General features: G+C 47.2%; 1 protein-coding gene and 1 long non-coding RNA gene across 2 annotated transcripts; both read right to left on the bottom strand.

Moving 5' to 3' along the window:
* Nucleotides 1–257: 257 nt before the first annotated feature.
* Nucleotides 258–8440, bottom strand: LOC144142684 (uncharacterized). The gene is made up of 3 exons (XR_013317031.1): nucleotides 8136–8440; nucleotides 6339–6607; nucleotides 258–3448 (listed from the first exon to the last, which is right to left on the bottom strand). It is a non-coding gene; the product is annotated as an uncharacterized LOC144142684 (long non-coding RNA).
* Nucleotides 8441–10983: 2543 nt separating this feature from the next.
* Nucleotides 10984–13781, bottom strand: LOC144158166 (uncharacterized). Its single transcript, XM_077688845.1, has one exon. It carries the CDS (start codon nucleotides 13779–13781, stop codon nucleotides 12084–12086), a length of 1698 nt encoding a protein of 565 aa, XP_077544971.1. The 3' UTR covers nucleotides 10984–12083.
* Between the last annotated feature and the right edge of the window lie 9679 nt (nucleotides 13782–23460).

The raw sequence follows: 23460 nt of genomic DNA on the forward strand, positions 1-23460 counted from the left end.
TTGGACTACACTGTCAAGAGCTTTGACATCTACAATGACGTCTACAAAGCAGGCTTATACTGGTAGAATGTTTCATACCATAATTACTGTGTGTTCAGAGCTCACGTGTGAAGTATGGATACTGCTGCTTCAGCAAGAACCGAGGATGAGCACCCTTCCTGGTTCTGAAAAAAAAATAACAGAGGAAATGCCTTAAGCAGGATTCTGAAACGGGGTTGAAAGAAACAAGAATGAACAAGAAATTCTTTCAAAACATGTAAAGCAATGCAAACAAATATTTATTTCAACTTATTTCTACAAAAGACCACCTCATGAAGACTGGTGGTGGGGTATTGGCTCAAAAAAAAAGCAGAGAGCACTTGTACAAATGCTACAGGGAGCCTTCGCAGCCAACAATTGTTTGAACACACCTAAACTAATCACTGTTCAACAAACTCATAAAAAATGTTTGAATGCATAAAAAACCAGTGGTAAACACAGGAAACAGTTAAAACAGAATGACGGCACAAGTTTGTCCCGTCGTTCTCTTCTGTGTCCTGGGTTTTCCTATGGTTTTTCCTCCATTCAAACATGTACCAGCTAGCCCAGTCCAACGTCTTGGCATCATAAAAATATGGATAGTCAATCCTTACACAAAGTTGAAAAAAAAGAAAGTATAAAGTAGGTGACAAAATTAAAACGACAGCAAATTGGTTGGCTTTTAATTTTAAATGATAATATAAAAAATAATGGCATGAATGAAAGTGAGCAGCACGCGAAGTACCTTGTTGCTAGCCCGACATTCCACTTTGAAGCAAAATGTCCGCTTTCAACACTACATAGGCTAAACATGCAATGAGGCATTCCTTTAGGCACACAAAATATACCATAATTGTTAAAAAAGCTACGAATTAGTTGAAAAAAACCTGACCACAACAAATTGGAATTAGTGACTAGATACAGTTTCAGAAATACACAGCGACATCATATAAAAATATATGGTTCCCATACAAAGATTGATCATAACGAAAATTCAGGACTACATTTATCAGACTGGCATCAATGTGCAAAGCAGCTTAATGAAGGAAGACGGTCTTCACTAAAAACATGTGAATATTGGGAGCTCATGTGCTTCCCTGCAAGTTGGGTGTGTAAACCCACTGACATCTTAACTAACCCGCCTGAATCATCACTTGATAGACATTGAGGAATTTTACGAATTGGTTTATTGTAGCCAGCTGTCTAGTTTATTTCCCTATTTTTCTTGGCATTTCGTGTCTAATTCTAAATTTGGTGACTAGATAGCTTTTACTATGGTCATGCACTGGTGACGACAAATATTTGATCTTACTTTAAAAAAATTTCAGTTTTGTTTTATTGCTCACCAGCCAACGATCTGAAATATCAGAGGCGCTTAAAACGTATGTTGGCATTTCCTTCCTGCAGTGTAGTACAACTAATCATGACTTTTACCATAATTTGTTCACAAATCGTAATATGTGGAAAGTATTCAGCTTAATGAAAATGTCATTTCAGAAGCATACACAATCAACAAGGCCTCAATGACTCTCATGACGTGGTCCACTTGTTTCTGTCACAAATAACCTGAGTGCAGACACATTCCACCGAAGACGAAGGTAACATGCCCTCTTGGGTGATGAATATTTAAAAAGCCTTACGAGTAAATTTGCTGCTGAGCACGTGAAATTGTGTCATTAAAACCAGGGTGTCGAACCGGAACCGAACCGAACCGAAAACCGGAACCGAACCGGTATTTTTTCCGGAACTGAACCCGAACCCGAACCGTTATTTTTTGAGCACGCTGAACCCGAACCGGAACTGAACCGGAAAAAGAAATAACGGTTACCGGTTCATGCCGAAACGGTTCGACCCTCTGTTGTTGATATTGCACAGTCAATGCAATTCAGGCCTTTTTTTCTTTCCCGTACCATCAACTTCGTACTTGCTCGCGCACTTTCCCCTCCAGACAATTGAACACTATCACGCTTTATGTAACAACAGGGGAAATGAATGAGCACCAATGTAGCATTGGTCTGTTGCTGCTGGAGGCGCGAGCGTAGTGCAAGCTGACCAAACGAAATGTCATTCTCGGCAGCTTGCAGGTGATATAAAACGACTTTGCCCTTCCCTAGCTGCGACTTCATTGGAGAAATCAGGCTGCAGGAGTGCTCCACTGCGCAACAGCGAAAGCTCACACCCGATGTGTGCAAACTTTTTGCATTTCATAATTTGTTGAAAAGGTCCGACACCTGCAAATTATTAATACTTGACAAGTGTGACCCCAGGAGCTGCTCAGTGGCTAAGCTGTTTGCTAAGCCGTTTGCCCAACTCGCTACATTGCTTCTACTGCTACTCGTTCCGGAGGGGAGTACTGCTGTGGACGAATTAAAGAGCGTCTACCCAAAAAGTCCCATCTCATGCTCCACGTGTCAAATTTCCCTTTCATTTTGTAACCGCATTACCTGTTATAAGATTCCGCAATGCAGCACACGGAACGATGGTAGGGGTTCAGGCGGTACGATGACATACTGATTGTAATGCACACTTTCGGTATCGCAAAAGGAATTGCAGTGGTCAGAGCAATAATGCAGTGACTGAGCGTAACTAAAGCTTACTTTTAACAAAAGTGTGGCTAACACATTCGATAAGGTGACAGCTAACAAATTATTCAGGGTTACCAAATAATATAATTCATTGGTAGTATTTATGTGCCTGTTGTACAATTTTTCTGTTTTGTTACAAATATAAAAAATGTGCGCCATTGTTATTAAGCGCTGGTATTTGAACACGCCCGTACGCAGGACTAAATTTAAGGCCTCAAGGTTAGCGTGATGGGCGATTGCATAGCGACAATTGCGATTTCAACAAAAAAGGAAAGGACAGAAAATATATCCCACCATCATATCTCTTGGCGTTGGCTTTATGAATAGTTGCTAGGACAACAGAAAGTCTGAGCGATAAAGAAGGTGGTAAATCGTCGCCACTTCATGTGTTTTTCTAATATCTCCTAATTGTTTAAAGTTTCCTTTGCAATTGCGCCACTGCCCTTGGGGAGCAGCACCATTTTGAATGTCAGTTTGTGTTTTGATTTGACGGTCGTTTTAAACTAGTAAATGTTTTTTTTCTAATTTTAGTGATAATTCAACTAATCGAACCGGTTCGCGAACCGGTTCAAGCTCCCGAACCGGTTCGCGAACCGGTTCGGTACGTGATTTTGTCGAACCGGAACTGAACCGGAACGAAATTATTTCACCCGAACCCGAACCGTAACCGAACCGGTATTTTTTTCGGTTCGACACCCTGATTAAAACAAAAGATCCCTCTGCGGCATCTTTCACTTGGAGGAGCGCTTGACCACAAACTTTGAGAAGCTGGAAAATGCTCCATGAACCGCTCCAGCCAGCAGAAACGATGCAGGACACAAGTTGGTAGGCGGACCGTTGGCATCCTGCGATTGTGAAGATATTTCTGTTTAGTAGATGCTCTTCTTTTTGTACCACTGTTTATTTCACCTTTAACAAGCAGCTGAACTCCTTAACGTTCGCATAATAAAATGCTGCAATGCGGAACAGTTAGCAGGGTTACCTCAATTTTGCTTTTCTACGAATTAACACAATGTAGGTAATCTGCACACAACTACAATCAAACTACAATTTTCACCTACTTCACTGCTAACATCAGCGTTTGGCTGCTCAAGCACAAATACAGGTTAGACATGTGAGCTATCTGCTAAACGTATCCCCACAAACTGAACAATCAGGCATCAGAAATCGGCAAGGAAGGAGGTGTCACGTTTAAATGGCACTTTTTTTGTTCAAAACATAAACAACACCTGGAAGCTTGAAGCGTGAGAGGGGGTCTTTCACGCTGACAATGTCAGAACATAGCTTGCTAGTGGGCACCTGCACGATGTGCACAATGTGTTTCTTTAAAATGCGTGCGAAAGTTTGATTGATATGTAGGATGAGAATTGCAGCACGTTTTGACACAGGCCTTGTGGACGCTTCTGCCTGCTAATGTCAATGTGGATTCTTGCTAGTCGCCCTCTTCGCTTCTTTCTGAATATAATGCTTTAGGCATTATATTCAGGACAACGACTGCATCAAAACGTGCAGCAATTACCCACGTCCCACACATCGATGAAACTCTCACACACATTTTCAAGACACGCAGTGCATACATTGTGCATGTGCCCACTAGCAAGCTGCGTTCTGACATTGTCAGTGTGAGAGACCCCCTCTCACGCTCCAAGCTTCCGGGTATTGTTTATTAGATTCCATGCGCTGAATGCATATCAGTGTACATTGGCGATACGGGCAATCTGCACAGAAGATTAATGCAGCACTGGAACGAAGTGAACAAGGGCCATGCAAAAACAAGTCCACTGGCAGAGCACCGTGAGAGGACGGGACACGTGGTCGACTGGAACAAGACAAAATTACTGACAACTGAGTGCAATCTATCTTCTCGATTACTGCTCGAGTCCCTCATTGTTCAGATGACGCCCAACATTATCAACATAATGGATGGCAATCTGCACCATATTTATGCAAACTCATTGCGCCGCGTAATGCCCAATATATAGCTTCGTTTTCCACGACACATGCTCACCGTGAACAAGCAACAAACCGTTAGATGGCTTTCTTGACTTGGTCAGTGACCTACGTTTCATCACTGCAATAATGCTTTTACCTGCCTACACGGCATTCCGTCAAACACTGGACTACACCACATGAGCCATTGGCGTTCTTAACCTGCACCAGAGTATATAACCTTTCACTACTGCTATGAGATAGACCCATAAACGCACTTCAATTTGGCCTTTATATTTAGCTCTTGGAAACATTATGTATAATTTTACCTTTAAGTTGCACCTGCTACAGCAGCTGGTACTATACCAAAAACATGAAAAAAAAAAAAAAAACGGTGGTTTAACACGCCAAAGCTACACTTGGGATATGGGGAGCACTGTAGGGGAAGGCTTCGCATTAATTTTGACCATCTGGGTATTTTTGTGCGCATCGAAATCTCCAAACACGGGCGTCTTTACGTGTTGCCTCCATCTGAAAAGCGGCTACACCAAGCGGTATCTAACCGACATTCGCCTCCACAGCACACCACCCTAGCCACGGCAGTGGGTTAAACATATGAAATAAAGCGAGTTTTGGAGTGCAAATGAAAATATTAATCACACGTCTTATTTTCCCAATCGATGTACCTTTTGAAATCCACCATGCAATCCCCCCTCCCCTACCGGCCTACCAAAACACCTTTGTCTCAAGAGGTAATCAGGCTGTTGTTAATGAAGTAAGTATTTACAATCCGAGACTTGCCACCGTTAAAGTCATGCACTTTGTTTTAGAGATAAGCGACATTAGCCATTTGCAGCACCAGGAGTTAATTGTGTTAAGATCAGATTGAAAGCATTGACGGTAGTAGTTGAAAGAAATTGTGTGATAAATTACAACATCATCTGCAAATAGACCTACATGGGAGGATATGCAACATGGAAGATAGACCAAGCAACCTGCCTGGGGGGACAACAAAGTGGCACGAGCAAAAGAAGTATATAGTTATTAGAAGTAAACTGCATTTGAGAAGAATGAAAATCTTTTGCTCAAGTGAGGACATTAGGGTGAAGTTTGAGAAGTAGTCTGTGGTGTGCAATGCGATTGAATGCTTTAGAAAAATCGAGAAAAACTACCGCAGTTTGTAAGCCTGTGTCAATGGATCAATGTAGATCGTGAACAAATCCTGAAAGTTGTGTTTGTCAAGTAACCCTTGTGAAAACCGTGGTGATACTCGAATGTGATATTGTGATTTTATAAATAATTAGCGACCTGAGAGTGGATGAAATGTTTCCTGACCTTGCATATGGTGCTTGTTAGGGAAATTTAATGGTGAAGTACCGTCTCCTGATTTAAAGACTGGTGCTACCTCGACTATCTTCCAACCATTGAGATTAGTGCCTGTCATGAGAGACTGCGAAAAAAGCGCTGTCAGAATTCTACAGACTGCGGGATGTATTTTTCGGTATAGTATGATTATTACCAGTATGATCTGAAGTAGACCAGTTTGTATTGCAAGTTTAAAACCATATCGAAAGATCCTAAATGTTTGCTTGGCTTGATTACATACGAATACTTGCTTCAAAGTCAGTTCAATTTCTCTTCTTGTCCTTTAGTCGTCAGCCCCAGATTCTCTTCAATATCTCTGCTAAGCAATGACACGCTCCATACGCACAGCACTGCTTCATGAAAATGTTTCAAATAATCAGAGGCCACAGCACTGCTAACAGGTATACATCATGGCAAGTTCCACAACATGCAATAACTAACCTGAAAGTACATAATCGGTGGGTGCACCGATATGGCAGCAGTGCCTGGACCGATGTGTCGAGCAAATGCGCTGACTTCTGAACGGGTGGTCCAAGCGGCCAGATGATGGATGTCGACCATTCCTGGCGGCAAAGCGTACGGAGCACCAACGAAAGGCCAGGCAGTACTTGGGTACAGCAGGTGCAGTGTCGGTTGGCCAAGGGAGGCCCTGGCAAAGCCTTTGAAACTGGACTGGAAGGCAGCTGACCCAGGACAGCCAGCAGCAGCACCTGCAGGTGCATAATCTGTGAGTGTGCTGACACTTGTTGAAATACAAGAAGAGCACACACAAAGCACGAATGCTTACATCAAGTAGATTTTTAATCGTTTAAAGACAGTAACCTCCAAGGCACTAATAAGTACATTCCCGGAACACCCCAAGTGAAATTTAGGTCACAGTAAGAATGTATTTATTAGACCCGCAGGTACTGTGAGTGGGGTATGCATGATATATGCAAAGCTAGCTACTGAGCTAATTTGCATGGAACGCATGCTAGCAGCTCATCTGTATCCCTTGCTTTCAATCGGAACTGGTGTGTGAGAGTTGAGGCTCCTCCATTTCAATGTCTGACTTGTATCTGCACGTTCAATTCTCCAATATAAATCGAGTTGAGTGAGTGCCTACAGCTTTCTTGTTAGTCTCTGTATGGCCTGCGGTTTTGCGAAAATGAGAACTTGCGAATTGGCTCAATTTTCTGCACTAATTTAAACAATACATATGCCTCTGATATCAAGCCCCAGACTTCCCGAGAGCTACTCTGACAGAATCGGCAGGCGCCTCGTAGGCGTTGTGAAATCTCCCCCACTACCCCGAGACTATGCTAACTCCCTGCGAGGCCACATGCGCGCATTTCACCTTCAATTTGCACGTATGTGAATTCTATACCTCTATGAACTCTCAGACGGGCGTCGTCATATTCGTGCCGGACTCGTGAAGCTCGGCAACGTAAATTACCGCACTCGCTCGCTGGCGCGCGGCCCGAACTCTCTCACCGTTTCCGGCCCTTGCATACTATGTTCTCCACCTTGCACTTTGTAAATTCTCATGTTTAACTACACCTCGTGCGCCCTCATCTCTTGCCTGCTTTTCTTCCAGCACAACTTCGTCAGCACCCGGTCGACGCGTACGCTGTCGGGGCGCGTTGGCGAGCGAGTACGGCAATTTCGCTGTTGTCGAGCTTCACGAGAACAGCACACATATCGCGGCCCGAAGACCGCGAGGCGTACGGTCGCCGGTCTCGCGAGCGCAATAGCTGCGAAGCGCTCTGCACGGAATTCGTGGGGGGGGGAGAGAGATTTCACAACACCTACGAGACGCCAGCCATGGAATCACGTGTACGCGTTTTCACATGCACTTCCAGGGAACCTCCTGTTCATGTTATTTCTTGGTATACCGCGGGTATTCACGAGGGAGGACTAATCACAGCGTTGTGCCACTCACGCGAAATTGCGACTGCGATCTGCAACCGCAAAGGCACTGTTTGAGAGACACATAAACAAACGCCCCGGTGTTAAAGAGCCTTGCGTGATGTGAAATTATTAGCAGCCGTGTACCATAGCGCGAGCATCGTAGCCAAGGTCTAGCTTCAGCGTAAATTGATGCTGACTTCTGCGGAAACGGTGGACTGGGCGCCACACAAGTATACTAACTCACGTAGGCTCTCAGAGCAAACGAGATGGGGGTCTAGCGAATTACTGACCCATAAACACCAGAACTCGTTCCAACCAAATACAGAATAATAAAAAATGCGTACTTACCCGAGCAAAAACGATGTTTCCAACGAACAATTCTCCTTCACTGTCGTCTTCATCTCGCGGACACACGAACACGCTTTGTTCTGATGCAATGTCATCCACTTTTGACGCGCAGTAGTTTATCCGGCGATGATCGTTCTTCCGGGGTCCCCATGTTCAACACACGCGTAGGTTGGAAGGGTAGACATCACCCATAAAGCTTCTATAACTATGATTTAAGCTTGAAATAGATAAAACAGATTAAATCACGCCACCAACCACTCGGCACAAAACGCCATGAAAAAACACACACAAAAGTGAGAGATAGTTGCCAGACTTCAAATGCAGCACCTCTATGTTTGACGAAAATTGTCAGTCAGTCAGTAAACTTTATTGATGGGAAAGGGGATAAGGGAAGGGGAAGTGGGGCTAGAGAAGTGAGTGGAGCCCTCTTTCCAGGGCCCCAGTTTCAGCTGCCCCGATTTTCGCTCTCCGGATCACCTCTCGCTGAGTCCCGAGGGCGGAGTTGGCCAGGGCTGCCTCCCATGTCTCTAGTGTGTTGGGTTCGTGGGCGTTCTCCGGGGGCCATATAACGGGGCATCCCCAGGATGCGTGGAAGAGATTTGCCACCTCTCCACATTTTTTGCAGTGTTCGTTTGTGGTGTTCGGGAACATCAGAGCAAGTCTAGACTTGTGGATGAAGGTGTTCGTTTGAATTTTCCTTAGTGTTTGGCTTTCGTAGGTGTTAAGGCCTTTGTGTGGAGGGGGAAACTTCTGCCTGCTGAGACGAAGCCTGGCAAGGAGTTCTTGGTGGGTTTCAGGAGGGGGAAGACTGTACGAGTGCTCTGACTCGGCGCGGTACGTTAGGAACCTCGCTACCTCATCGGCCATCTCGTTTCCGTCTAGCCCCTCGTGACCGGGGCACCAAATGATGGTGTGCTTATGCTTCAGGGTTGCAGGAAGAATCCGCTCTGTGGACTTGGGAACTCTGCCTGCCGCTAAGTTTAGAATGGCTCTTTTTGAGTCCGTGAGGATGTTCAGCGCTTGGTCGTTGTGTTCGCCCCATCTTATGGCTAGTAGGACGGCGCTTGTCTCCGCTTCGTCGGTGTCTAAGTCTTTGATAGTTATGCAGTCTATTAGCTCGCCTAGGTGGTCCACCGCTACTGCTGTTGAGTTCCGGTTTGCGCCTCTGCTTGCATCCGTGTAGACTGTGTTGCTCTGGTGCTGGAATGATTTCCGTAGGTATTTGATTCTGGCAACCCTTCGGTCTTTGTGGAGGCTGGGGTGCATGTTCTTGGGTAGGGGGCGTGGGATCAGGCTTTTGCGTTGAGTTAGGGTGATGTTGGTCATCCGGTCTTGCCTGATTCTTTCTTGTGGAGTTCCGATTCTTCGCAAGATGGCTCTTCCTGCTGAAGTTTTGTTGAGACGCTCTCTCTGGGCTACTAGCACCGTTTCTCTTAGCTCTTGAAAGGTATTGAAGATTCCTAGAGCTGATAGTTTGTCGCTTGATGCATAGAAAGGCAGACCTAAAGCTGCCTTGTATGCTGTTCTTATGTTTGCCTCTATCCGTTCTTCTTGGGCTTTCGTGGTGATGTGGAAAGGGAGGCTATATGTGGTTCTACTGATTATGAGTGCTTGGACAAGTCTGAGTGTCTCTTTTTCGCTCATGCCGCTGCGGATTCTTGTAATTCTTCTGATAATCCCAGCAAGTTGGGTTGTTGTCTTCTTGAGCTTCTCCATCGTGGCGTCAATCTGGTTGTTGCTCTGTATTATCATGCCTAGTATTCTGATTTGTTTTTTTTCTGGGATGGTCTTTGTTCCGATTTGGATTTGGGAAGGTAGTTGTTCTTTTGTTGGATAGATTCGGATGAGCTCGCATTTCTCAGGTGAACATTCGAGGCTGTTCTCTCTTGCCTTTTCCACAACCACGTTTGCGGCAGCTTGCAGTTGTTCCGTTTTCTGTTGGAGGTTTCCTTTGGAGACCCATAGAGTAACGTCATCAGCGTAGATGACGTGACCTATGTCTGTGAATCGGGTTAGGGCTTCCGCAATCTTGACCATTGTAATGTTGAACAGTATGGGGGAGATAACAGAACCCTGTGGGGTGCCTCTGTTCGGCATTTGGAAACAGCCGGATCTCAGGTTTCCCAACCCTACTGTTGCAGTTCGGTTAGAAAGGAAAGCTTTGACGAAGTTGTAGATCCGTTCTCCGCTTCCTATACTGTTCAGGGCCTCTAAGATTGCCTCGTGGGAAACGTTGTCGAACGCTCCCTTGAGGTCTAGAGTCAAAAGCATTTGGTCTTTGTTATTCTTTTTGGCAAGGATTTCTTCCTTGAAGAGCAGGAAGGCATCTTGTGTGGATAGGCCTTTTCTGAAGCCGATTAGGCTGTATGGGAGGAGATCATTGTCCTCTAGGTAGTTGTACAGCCGTTTGGTTATGATGCGTTCGTAAAGCTTGCCCGCACATGAGGTAAGCGATATGGGTCTCAGATGGTTGATTGCTAATTCTTTGCCTGGTTTAGGAATAGTTGTGATTTCCGAATGCTTCCACTCCGGTGGGATGGAGCCACGTTTCAATGTTGTTCATTTATGTATTCGGTAAGTTCTTCTAGCTGCTGATTACCGAGGTTTCTGATGATGTTGTTCGTTATTCCATCTCTGCCTGGAGCGCCTTTTCTTTTTGCTGAGATTATTGCATCGAAGACTTCCTCTTTGGTGATGTCCTGATCAAGGATGTCGTTCTTTGCGCCCTTGTATTGGGTGTGGCTGTGATCCGGGGTGTCTTTGTCTCCAAACTTGCTCTTGAGTGCTTCTAAAAGCTGCTCGTTTGAGCCTTGGAACGTGTGGGCTAATCTTCTTACACTATGTTGGCTTTCTCTTTTGGTGTTGTTTGGATCCAGCATACTTCTCAAGATTGCCCATGTCTTAGAAGTGCTGAGAGTGTTCTTGAGGTTTTCGCAGAAATCATCCCAGTTTTGCTTGGAAAGCTTATGTGCGTATTCTTTCGCCTCTTTCGTGATGTTTTTGATTCTTTTTCGGAGTCGTTTGTTTCGTTTTTGTCTCTTCCATCTTTTGATGAGTTTGGCTCGCTTTTTCCATATGCTCATGAGATGGTTGTCCACGCATGGTGTTTCCTCGTCGCATTGTATTGTATTGGTAACTTTTCTTTGTCTGGAAATTAGATCTTTGCTCCAAATATCGATGTCGGTGATTGGGATTCTATCTTCTGTTAGTGGCAGTTCTGATCTGAACTTTTCCCAGTCTGTTATTCTGGCAGGCTTTCGTTGCAGTTTGTAGTTGTCTGACGTGGTTCTGACGCAGATGATGTTATGGTCGCTGCCCAGATTTTCATTAGTGTTGTGCCATATTATACGGTGGTCACTGCTTTTAGCAAAGGTGAGGTCCGGGCAGCTGTCTCTATTATTAATGCCTCCTGTTCTGGTGGGGCTGCTGGGATCGTTTATGGATTCTAGTCCATATCTGTCCATGTTGTTGAGGAGGTTTTCGCCTTTTTTAGAGTTAAAATTGTAGTTCCATTCTCTGTGGGGTGCATTGAAGTCCCCCAGTGCTATCAGTCTATTTCCTTTCACCTTGAGCATGGTTTCTCCCATGAGCTTTGAGAAATCCTCGCTTGCGTTGGAGGGTGAGCTATAGACGTTGAGAATAAAGACGGAACTTTTCTTCCTGTCGTTGGGAACAATTTCTATTAAGTTGGCCGATGGGGATCGGGTCATTAAGAAATGCTTGATGGTTGTGATGTCTTTTCTTGCGTATATCGCTGCTCGTAGGTCTTTCGTTATATCCATGCGGGTGTAACCTAATATATTCGTCATATATTCCACTTCCTGCAGGCATAGGATTTCGGGCTTCTCTTCTTTGCTTTGTATGTATTGTTCTAGGGAACATTTCTTGTTGCGTATGCTTCTGCAGTTCCATTGCCATATCTCTAATTTTTCTGATTTAGGGGCCTTTTTACGGTGCTTCATTTTTGTCTGAGATGTCTGCCTCAGGGTCTTCTATCTGTGCATCGAGTGCTTGTTGTTTGCTTCCTCTTGGGTTTAGTTGTTGTTCGAGTTTTCTCTTTGCCTCGTTATGCTGTTTCTGTTCTGCTGATTTCGCCATGTTGAGGAGAGCTTGCTGTATTTGGTCCATCCTATTGTTTAGAGCTTGTTGCATTTGTGCTAGGAAGAGTCCTATGCCACTGGGATCGTTTAGCAGCTGGGGGGGAACTGAAGGTTGCGGTATTGGGGCAGGCATGTCCTTTGGGGTAAAGGCGCACGTGCTTATGGCTGGACTTTTGTGCGGGCTTTCGCTACGTTTTTCTTTTTCAGATAGCTGTCTTCGGAGGTTTTCGATTTCGTTGTTCTGTCTGGCTAGTTGGGCTCGTAGTTCTTCAATTACCTTATCCTGTTTGGATTGTAAAGAGTCTATTTTAGTGTTTGTGTTCTGTAGGGAGGCAGCTACTTTTGGCCAACTCACCTTCTTGTTGCCTTCTTGCTTGCGCTCCTGGGAGGCCACTCGGTCTTTGGTGGTCTTGTTCCCTGTGGAGGCTTCATTCCCTGAGGAGATCGTCGCCTGCTCGGTGTTGCTCCGCACTGGTGGGTCGGTGGTTTCTTCCAGAGTTGGCCACTCCTCCGCAAACCATCTGGGCTGGTTGGGTTTTTTTGCTTGCTTTCCTTTGGGGATGTTGCCAGGGGGTATCCTTGAATTTCGAAACTTCTTCTTGCAATCCTTTGTGCCAGTTACGTGGCCCTCTTCACCGCAGAGAGCACACTTTGGGGAGCAGGGGTGTTCCGGGGCTGGGTTATCCGTGCCGCATTGGGGGCATTTGCTGACGTGTGGCGTAGGGCAGACATCTGACCGGTGTCCTGCCGTCATGCAATTCTGGCAGGCTTGACGCGTCTTTCTGTAGTGGTAGCACAGAAGTTCACCACCGTGGAAGTACACCGCCCGGGGAACCGTGTCACCCTCGAAAGTCAGCAGTGCAGTTTTCGATTGCCCCAGCATGCGGGCTTGGATTATTTTAGTGTTCAGCGTCCGCACTCTCAGGCCTCTCATGAGGTCTTCCGATGGTGTTCCCGGTGGAAATCCGTGGACGATTCCCTTGACTTCATGCTTGGAGAAAGCCACGTACGATGTTGTGTCATACGTGATGCTGCCGAATGTCAGGAAGTTGATTCTCCGAAGCTCATTCGCAGCCTCTTCGCTCGGCGTGCTGACGATGATTATGTTTGAGCCCCATCGTGGGCGAACAATCGCTTCGCTCAGGTTGTTCAGTCCTCCCGGGCACGCGTTTGCTACGGCCTGGGTTATCTCGAGTGTTGAAAAGGTCTTCAGAGGGAGTCCTTTCCTCGGCCTGATGACGATTTTAAAGTCGTCTTGCGGCAGGGGAGGGAGTCTTCTCTTTTGTTGCTGAAAATTGCCTTGCTTACTTGCACGGTCGCTGTTTCCGTCTTTATCAGGAGCTTCCCGCTCGAGGGTTCCTCGTGCTTCTTTCTTCATGCGCTGTTTAGTGCGGCGGCTGAGTGCTTGTTCCCAGCCGGCGTCGTCGTTGTTTTCCTGCACAGCGTGCGCTGGTGCTTGTTGTTGAGAAAAAGGCGAAAGTCCGCCGTTCGTCGTCGTTGAAGTCCCTTGAGACGCTTGGGGTTGGTCTATCGGCTGCTGGAGCATCGTGGCTTTCACGGCGCGGCCGGCGCCGGCGCGCGCGAACGTCGGGCGCTAGCCAAAGTTGCGTGCGCCGGCGTGGTCTGCGAAGTACGAAAGGATGGTCTTTCTCGTCCTGGGCCCTCGAAATACTTGTATTCCTGGGTGCAGGAGCAGGTTTGGCGATGAGATCGCCGCGAGAATTTCGAAACTGCGCCTCTTAGAAGGCCGATTTACTAAGATAACGACGGAGCTCATGCGAGACAGGTCTGCACTGCTCCGCTGCCGCGGCGGTTCTCCCGACGAAAATTGTGTTACTACTGTAATGTTGGTAATTATCTTTCTGCTTCCAAAGTCTGAAATGTGTTTATAACTTAAATTTAAGGTTTTTAAACACAAAAAGTGAATACACATAAAGTAATTGACATATATACTTATATTGTAAAGAGGTTTGACGTTTGTTTTGGTTTTGTTTTCACGGCGGGCTTCTCAAGAGAGAGGAGGAGGAGGAAAAAACGTTCGTGCGAGAAAACGAGCTACTTTGGGTTTAGGAAGAGGGCGGTAAATGTCGGCGTGATAGAGAGCAAGGAACAGGTGCTTACCCTGGTCGTTAAAAAAGGAGCTAATGAAACCCTCACGTAAAAAAAAAAAAAAAAAAAAAAAAAAAAAAAACACGTTCGACGAGGAATCGAACCATTGACCTACAAAACAGTAAACGGACGCGTTAACAAACAGCTATGTCGGCGGGCGGTGTTCGAGGCGCCTAAAACAACTCTATACTTACGTAAGTTGTCAACGAATATTGTCGCTTGTGTCTAGTCATCGCCTCCTTTAACGATGGTCTAGTTTATGCTGCATTTTTGAAATTCTGGCTGTCCTAACGCTTGTTTCTCACGCACCGGTCTTGCAGACGAGGCCGCATTGCTAGCGCTGCAAGCGATTGAGCCAAAGCTCCATTATTTGACTCAAGAAAAGCTATCGCAGTCAACCCGACCTTTTCTGCGCAAGCCACGGCAGCCACGAAATAAATGGAATGTGCCGTTAGAATTATGGCGTTGATAACGCTTGTTTGACCGGCACCGTCTTGCAGACAAGCAACGTCGCTCTAATACTACAAGCGATGTCACTCCTGGCATGCCAGGCGCATCAAACCCATCGTGTAAAACGACTGCTAACAGTGCGAAAACCTCTGAGTTTGTAACAAGTGGGGATTTGCGGTGGCGGCGACGTAATAGGTACAGCAAGCAGGTAGGCAGAACAGCAGCGTAGGGTTACAACCTTTCCACGAAAAAAAAAAACGGGCCTTCCGGAAGGGGGGGGGGGGGAGGGGGGATTGTGTTGAAAAAAGACGCCATGTTTTTTAACATGCAGTGCCATTTATTGTAGTGTTTTCTTAGAGAGAAATCAACATAACGTTTGTACTGAAAGTGATTGAGAGCTAGTTTGATCGCTCTACATGTGCTTCACTGAAAAGTAACCGCAATTGCTGACCGCGGCGGTAGAATTTCGTTATTTTGTTCTTCCCTTAGGTCCCCCTCCATCTGAGGCAGCGCGCTCGCCCGCGTATTTTCTCTCGACATAGGCGTGCGCAGGGTTCTCAATTTGGGGGGGCAAAGTCTTACCGCTGCGCCCCCCCCCCCCCCCCCCAGAGCAACTCCCGACCTCTTCTCACTGAAGGCCTTGCGGTGCGAACGCAGTGCAAAGAGGGATGGTTATAAAATTTTTATTTCAATGTGATGGAATTGCAACACACACACAATATTTCTGAGCAGAAATTTTACTTTCATGTGTTACATCGGCAAGGCATGGGGCAAATTTGGCGCCCCCTTCAGATGATTAGGGGGGGCGGCCGCCCCCCTGCCCCCCCTGTGCGCACGCCTATGCTTGTCGACACGTATTTATCGTCTTAGTTGTTGAATTGACGCTTATAAAACGCCAAAACGGGCAGAATCACGGCAGAAAAGCCAAAAAACCGGCTGATGACGGCTGGTTTTAGATATGGACCGGCAACCGGCCCGCTGTTTAAAAAACCGGTCGGGCCGGTCCAAAACCAGGAAGGTGGCAACCCTACGGCAGCGACGAGCGAAAATGATTTTACACGACCGCCCCCGTCGGCCTGCGCAAAAAAGGAAGATAGAACCCCTGCATACACGCCCTCGAAGAAAGCTGTACAGCCGATTCAGTTTGTTGTGGACGAAGAGCGACCGAGGCTGCAGCCACAAACGATTGCGCTTGCCGTGGTATGAGCCAAAGCATATCTTCACATAGTTATGTTATCGTCCGTCTGACTGTTACTTACTGAAGGGAAAATTCAGAACACAAACGTTGACGTCTAGCGTCTATGCCAGACATAGACGCTGCTGTTTAGGCCCTAAAAACCACCTTCAGGGCGTCTGTCGGTTCTGTCTGATGGCGTGCTCGCGCCGCTGATTACGAACGAGGCGTCTGTTGGCGTTGACTTATCGTGTTGGCGAGCCGGTAAACGCCATCACGGTTAAACTCCCTGTTGGAAGACTACGCTGTTGGGACGATAGAGTGCCGACAGAGCTTCTTATTGGCCCCACAAACGCCATCAAGGTTAAACTCCCTGTTGGAAGACTAGGCTATTGCAACGATAGAGTGCCGACAGAACTTCGTATTGGCCCCACAGGCGTGCTGTGAACCCAACAAGAAAGTCTTGTTGGAATTTTTGCCCGGGGCATAATAATACGGGAACAAATTCTTAGGTAAATTCGATTTCGTTGAGGACACCGATGCCTCGCGTAAAAGTTTTATTTATAGGACTACAAGAGGCATTTTGTAGCCTTTCCTTCCCGTGCACCCAGACATCGAAACGAACCTTGTGATACACTCGAAGCAGTAGATTAGTGCAGAGGGGAATTTAAACATTCAGCACGTTTTGTTCAATTTACGAACAGCAATTTTAGAGCCTTTCCCCTGGTCTATGTGGAGAGTTCATATTTATTCTCTCAACGGGCGGTGAAATAGTGCAATGTGCGGTTTAAACATTCAGCCTGTTTTTGTGCAATTTTGCATGCTTGCATTCACACACCATTCTTTTAGGCACCCTAACGATAAGGTGCCGTGGTAACACCCCAATCGAGAAGAAATACTTTTTAGCACCCCTTTAACGGTCGTAGCACCCTATGAAACTGTTGATTACACCCCTGAATTTTGGCACCCTCGAGGTGGGGTGCCCGAGCAATATTTGGGTGCTTGAAAGGTGCAAAAAGGGTGCAAAATGTTCAGTACACCCTCCTTGCACCTTAAAGGGTGTAAAAATGTTAAGATGTACACCCCTTAATATGTGGCACCCTCATGATTGGGTGCCGGAGCAATGTTTTAGTCCTTAAAAGGTGCAAAAAGGGTGCAAAATGTTGAGTGCACCCTTTTAGCACCTTTAAGGGTGTTAAAAAGTTTAGTGCGTAGCGTAGCAGTCCTCCAGGGCTACATATACGCCATGGGCGGCTTCAACGGCGAGGACCGAACATCGTCGTGCGAGCGGTATGACGTCACGCGAAACCAGTGGGAGTTCGTTGCGTCCATGCACGCAGCCCGGAGCGACGCCTGCGCCGCGGCGGCCGCCGGACGCGTCTACATCTGGGGCGGCTTCAAAGGTGACGAAGTGCTCAGAGTGGTACGACCCGTCGGTTGATTCGCGGTCTTACGCGATGAGAATGTCGAGTCCCCGCAGCGGCCTGAAAGCGGTTGCGCACGATGACGTGATATACGTGCTGGGTGGCTTCGACGGTGCCCTCAGGCTGGAGACGGCCGAGAGGATGGACGCGCGCAGGGGCCGTTGGTTCGAGCTGCCACGCATGACCATCCCGAGAAGCAACTTTGTGGCCGTGCTCCTGGAAGGGATCATCTACGTGGCCGGAGGGTTCGACGGCGATACGACGGTGTCGCTGGTCGAGCGATACGATATCCAGACCCGTCAATGGCACCGCGCCCCGGACGCAAGCATTGCGTGCAGTGGTGCTGCTGGTTGCGTTTACCCGGGAATCCCTAACCCGAGGGACTGGTTGTGATGACCCCGAGAAAAAGCACAGAGCTGTTGTCAACTGCGCCTTGTCTATCCTTCCCGACAATCATAATTCGCTGAACGTTCGGACCTTTTCCTCGCTGGCCTATTTCTCGCTTTCCACTGCTCACATGTGTCGGGTGCTGATGGTTTGACGAGTAAACCATTCGCTACCCACAATTTGCCTGATTTTGCAGCGAAGTTGTTAGCCTCTCGCTGGTCGGAAATTTCGTGTCGTTAACAAAAAACTCAGGCACGATCCAGCAGTGCTCGCCCAAAACACCGAGCGCATGCGTCAGTATGGGAAGGACCCAGCATTTGCCGCCAGAGTAAGTCCAGCGCAATCTTTCTTTGCAGCCAGGCATACAGTGCAGAGGTCAGTATTCGTTAAAACCGTAAAACAAGCATCGAAACTGCCCGATAGAAGATACAGTGCCTGTGAACAATGGGACCCCCCTATGTGTTTCTGGTAAAAACGCTTTGCAGCTTCTCGCGAAAAGGGGGGGTTGGCATCATTCGAGGGCGAGCGCATGCGTCAGTCTCTGCCGCCACTGAAGCTGAGCGCTAGTGACAAGCCTGTCGAGACGACGAGGAGCATTTCAAACCCTTCCACATCAGCATGTGTAGTGGTTTACAAAAGCTTCTCTGGACATCCACTTTCGCAGGGCGGGATGGCGGTCATTTTTGTAGTACAGTGGCTTTAATATGAGTGTCAAGAAAGTTTGATTTGAGGCGCGTCATAAAGATATTGGAGTAGTTAGGTCCGTCTATAGATCCACTTGACGTTCCGCTGACTTGCACGTAATTAACCACATCGAACTCAAAATATTGTGTTCAAGAATAAGACGAAAAAGTAATTAATAGGCTTGTCGCCGACTGCTCATATGCAGATGACAGCCGTGATGCTATCTGCATACGGAATGTTAGCGCATAAAGAAATAACATCGAGGGTGATCAGTAAGTAGTTACGAGGAATTTCAATTTTTATGTGCGAGAGACAATCGTTTGAATTCTTAGTGAAAGAGGGAAAGCTGGACGGAATATCGTCAGCGAGTGCTCAACATAACGCCAGAGGATTTCGTAACAGTGCCAATGCCAGAAACAATGGGGCGACCAGGGTTGTTTCTTGTGAATCGTATGGAGAAGGTAGAATTTACCGGCTACTGTGCATAAAGGTATCAGGGAACGAGCCGGGGTTTCATCGATTGCTTTTTTTATTGCAGGCGTGCTCTGTATTGTAAATTCCCGCAGCCAGCATTCTATTTAACGCATTTTTTTTTGCTTGTATAGGGCAACATGGAACTGGTATGGTCCACTGCCCAGCTTAGTACAAATCACAAAGAAAGAATTCTTGGAACAGTTCTTGCTTGAATGTGGAGTCTCTTTGCTTGCTTGACTAGAAACTTCAGCTACAGAATAGCGAGAGACATTACAGCTGCGCTTTTTCACAAAGCGGGTTAATTAAGAGGTCAAGAAACCGGACTGTAATCAGTTCGATGCTTTCGGTTTTGGTTCGCCAATGAGTAGGCTGGGTTGTATCGTCTAGCCTTCTCTTCTACTATGGTAACACACCAACGAAGAAGATTGGCCAAAACATGGGCCATTTTTTTAGTACTTTTCTTAGTATCTTGCATTTTTGTCCATTCTTTTGAATTGTTATCTTTCTCCTGTTTTAAGGCCCCACAAACCCACAAATATCGCTATGGTTTTTCTGTTTTCACCATCTGCATCTTGTATTATTTCTGAGTATCTACTTTAAATAAAAAAAATATTTAATTTAGGGATTGACCAAGGTATACTTGTAGGTATATGATTGAATAAATGAATTAATTTAGACTATGGAAGTTGGTGTTCCTCGTGTAGGGAAAAGTAGAGAGAGAGAGAGAGAGAGAGAGAGAGAGAGAGAGAGATAGAAGTAACGGGAAATGATAGACGAACGCGTGCTACTATGGGGGTAGCTGTGGTGTTGGCCCACCCGCGCAGGGAGATTGGTCAAGAAGGTACAAATGGGCGAGGCTGTGGGCGCAGCAGATCATCGTCTTCCACAGACTGCTCCAGCAACCCCTGCCTCCGTTCATCTTTCCTCTTTATTTTTAACACACCCGCAGCTACCATCAACGACTATAGCAATGATCGTAAATGTGATGCGATGCGCGGATGCCGAAACCAGACGACGTGTGGAACCAAGAGGAAAGAGAGTGGCTCCTTTACTGAATGCAGCGTTTATTAAGCCCCCCGTGTTGTCTCGCTTGCTTGGCGAAACCGAGAGGAAAGAGCGTCAGCACCAGATCGATGCCCGCACTCATTGACGAGCTGGTCGGCCGCTTCGGTGGGGAGTGTCACCAGCGCGCTGGGTAGTCTCCAAGACGTACTTGTTTCCCGAGCAGCTTCTGCGGTGCACCTGCTAAGCGATACGCGCCGGAAAATTTGAAACAAACTCCAGGCGCAGTGTTTGTCGCTATTGTTGCTTGAACCTAATTACCGTGTTCAATTGAAACCATTTGACCGGGTCTATTGTAGAGGAAACTGCGCTATACTATGCCATTGCAAAATGTCTTCGAAGCTCTATTTGCTTTGTCTCGTAATTGACTCGTAGTACTTACGCCGTTGTTCAAGTCCCAGTTAAGAAACTCTGTAAGGCCTTGGTCCACTTCCTGAAAAAATGTAGAGTCAAGCTTAATTCCACAAGCCGCAATGTTTACGTTGTCGTCACATAATCATTTCCATTTCGTGCCGCGTGACATGCGATATCGGGGATTCCAGTATACGTATTACACGTTCAGTCAAAAAGGCCCGAGAAGGCACTAAAATACCCCGCCCCGTTGGCTCAGTGGCTATGGCGTTGTGCTGCTGGGACCAAGGGCGAAAGTTCGACCCCGACCGTGGTGTCTGTTTCTTTGGCGGAAGCGAAAAAAAAGCCACCAGGGGGCCAAGGAGGGCGAATGTGCTCCACGTCGGCTCTGCTTTCGGCCACCACAGCAACAAATTTCGCTCAAAAGCCGGCAAGAATCCACGCCAACAGAGAGAACTCTCCCTCCGGAACCTGCTGACACCAGATTTAGCTCGGTGAGCCACCTTTTTTGGAATTCCGCGAGCACCGAAAACTCACAACGGTGGCGGCCCTGCTAGCCCTAACATAAGGCCTAGCCACAACCGGGGAACCAAGCGAGGATGTTGCAACCACCAGATCCCGGGGACGGGGAAATGGACCAAAGCAAACCTCCGGACGAAACCCGGACGCCTCCGGAAACCCCAAAGAACCCGTTATACGAATGGCACACCGTCGTGAATGGGAAATACATCCCGGTCAGCAAGCTCAACACGTCCAACGCGGGAGCCGTTATGAGGTCTAGCCGGCAGCCACTGCTACCGCGAGACGAACACAAAGTCATCGTACGACCACGCAACGGCCTACAACTAAATGACATCGGAACGGTAGCGCTAGCGAGGGCGCTGAGCAAAACGGTGCAAGCACCGAAAGAAATTTCAAGTGCCTGGACAGTCATCATTGAGCCAAACCAAAACATCGGCATTGTAAGCACACCACACGCTCAAGCGGCCTTATACCTGAAAAAACCTCCGAGCTGTCGACATCAATGGGCAAATGTGTGAAGTAACCGCCTATTTGGCGGCTCCAGACAACTCAATTAAGGGAGTTATTCACCAGATTCCACAAGGGACCACAGAGGAAGAGCTCCGAGACCAGATACGGGCGGACGGATATAACGTCATCCAAGCGAGAATGCTCGGACGCTCCACTTCAGCAGTGATCACATTCGAGGGCAAAACTCCGCCCCACCACATCTGCTACTGGGGTGCATACGTCCGATGCTACCCCTACAGAAGATCCACCCTTGTATGCCACGTGTGCAGAAAGATGGGACATCGGGCGGATGTCTGTCCGAACTCATCAGAGGGGGCATGCGGTGACTGTGGAGAAAAACACAACCCTCAACAGCTGTGCACTCCTAAATGCGCCATCTGTCAAGGAGAACACTCAACGGGGTCCAAGGCCTGCAACCAGCGATACAGACCGCCTGTAAAACCGAAACAAACCACTGACGACAAGACTTCAACCACCGGCGCCCGGAAAACACGACTGGAGACAGAAACCGGACAACGACACCGGTCCAGGTCTAAAACAAGAAACCCATCATCCACCACAGCACCACCAGGGATGGCCCAGGATGGAGACAATGGACGGCGAGCCGGATCCAGACCAAGATCCCCGTCAGGAACCAGGCACGGCCCGAAGGCGGACCACGGGCAGCGATCATCATCGGTAAGCTGGGCAGACCGCCTCATCTCCACTGCTCCAAAAAAATGATGCCAACAAAAACGACCCAACTTTAAGTCAAATTCTAGCAGAAATCAAACAATTCAAAAGCGAACTGCAACAAACCAAAGACTTTAACAAGCAATTACTAAAGGAAAACGAACAACTTAGGGCACAGCTTATGGCTAATCCGAACCATCACCAACCACAACCCATCACACCAACCTTGCACCCCTCATCCCAACAAAACCAATCCATGGAAATTCCACTCGTTGCCCAACTTCACACACCAGCCGTGCCAACCTCACCCACACAAACACCACACATGGAAATCCCACTCAATCCCCAACCTCAAACCCCAGCTATTCTTGACCCTGTCTTTGTGGCACAGAGTTTCCACGAGTTCAGAGAGCAAATCCAACAGTTGTTCGTCCTGTATAAACGCATCATGGACAAACTGAATGAGACCGATGACCAAAAAAGAAGGAAACTCAAATCCCCGAACGAAAACACCATGGAAACCGAAACGAATCAACATGATGGGCAAACGTAAAAAAAGAAAGGAAGTAAACATGTTCCACATATGGCAGTGGAATTGCAGGGGCATCAGGCAAAAACGAAGCGCCCTCTCGCTTTATGCCCAAACAAACGCTAAACCCCCCAACATTATCTCCTTACAGGAAAACAATGCCGAAGTGGCGATAACTGGATTCCAGTCTTTTCCAGGGACAGATCCCACCAAAGTCATTACTCTCGTAAAGAAGACGCACACAGCAATTGAGCACAATATCGACTCAGCAGGTATCGCCCACTCACTAATCGAAATTCTTCCCGAAAACAAAGGCCAACCCAGAACGTGGATACTTAACCTTTATAGCCCCCCCAAGGATAAAAACTACCCAATACACCAATTGCTGACGGCTACAGCCAAAATAGCAAATAAAGACCCCCTAATTGTATTAGGGGACTTCAATGCCACGCACCCTCACTGGGGATATTCCAAACAATGCAGTAAAGGAAGGAAGACGTATGAAGCAGCCAGTCAACTCAATCTGACACTGCATACCGATCCCAAATACCCAAAAAGAATGGGAACGAGTGTAACCAGGGATACGTGTCCCGACCTTACCTTCACTAAAAACGTAACTCAGGTCAGCTGGGAAAACACGGGGGAAAACCTCGGTAGCGACCATCACATACTAATCACTAGGATAGAGAAAACAGCACCTAAACGAAAAATCCGAACTAACAAAATCACCGACTGGGACGCTGTCCGTAAGGATAGATCCACGGATAGTGAACCCATACGGGACATACAGGAGTGGACAATACAATTAATCTCGGACGTAAAAAAAATTAGTGCCAATCCACACTGTGAATGTGGTTGGAAAGCAAAGCTGTAAACC

The sequence above is a fragment of the Haemaphysalis longicornis genome, unplaced genomic scaffold, assembly GCF_048455015.1.
Source record: "Haemaphysalis longicornis isolate Haplotype H1 unplaced genomic scaffold, Haemaphysalis longicornis Haplotype H1 scaffold_1, whole genome shotgun sequence".
In the NCBI taxonomy this organism is placed as follows: domain Eukaryota; kingdom Metazoa; phylum Arthropoda; class Arachnida; order Ixodida; family Ixodidae; genus Haemaphysalis; species Haemaphysalis longicornis.

Excerpts from the sequence above, each read along its gene's own strand:
- LOC144158166 (XM_077688845.1), bottom strand. The coding sequence starts at position 13,781 with ATGCTCCAGCAGCCGATAGACCAACCCCAAGCGTCTCAAGGGACTTCA.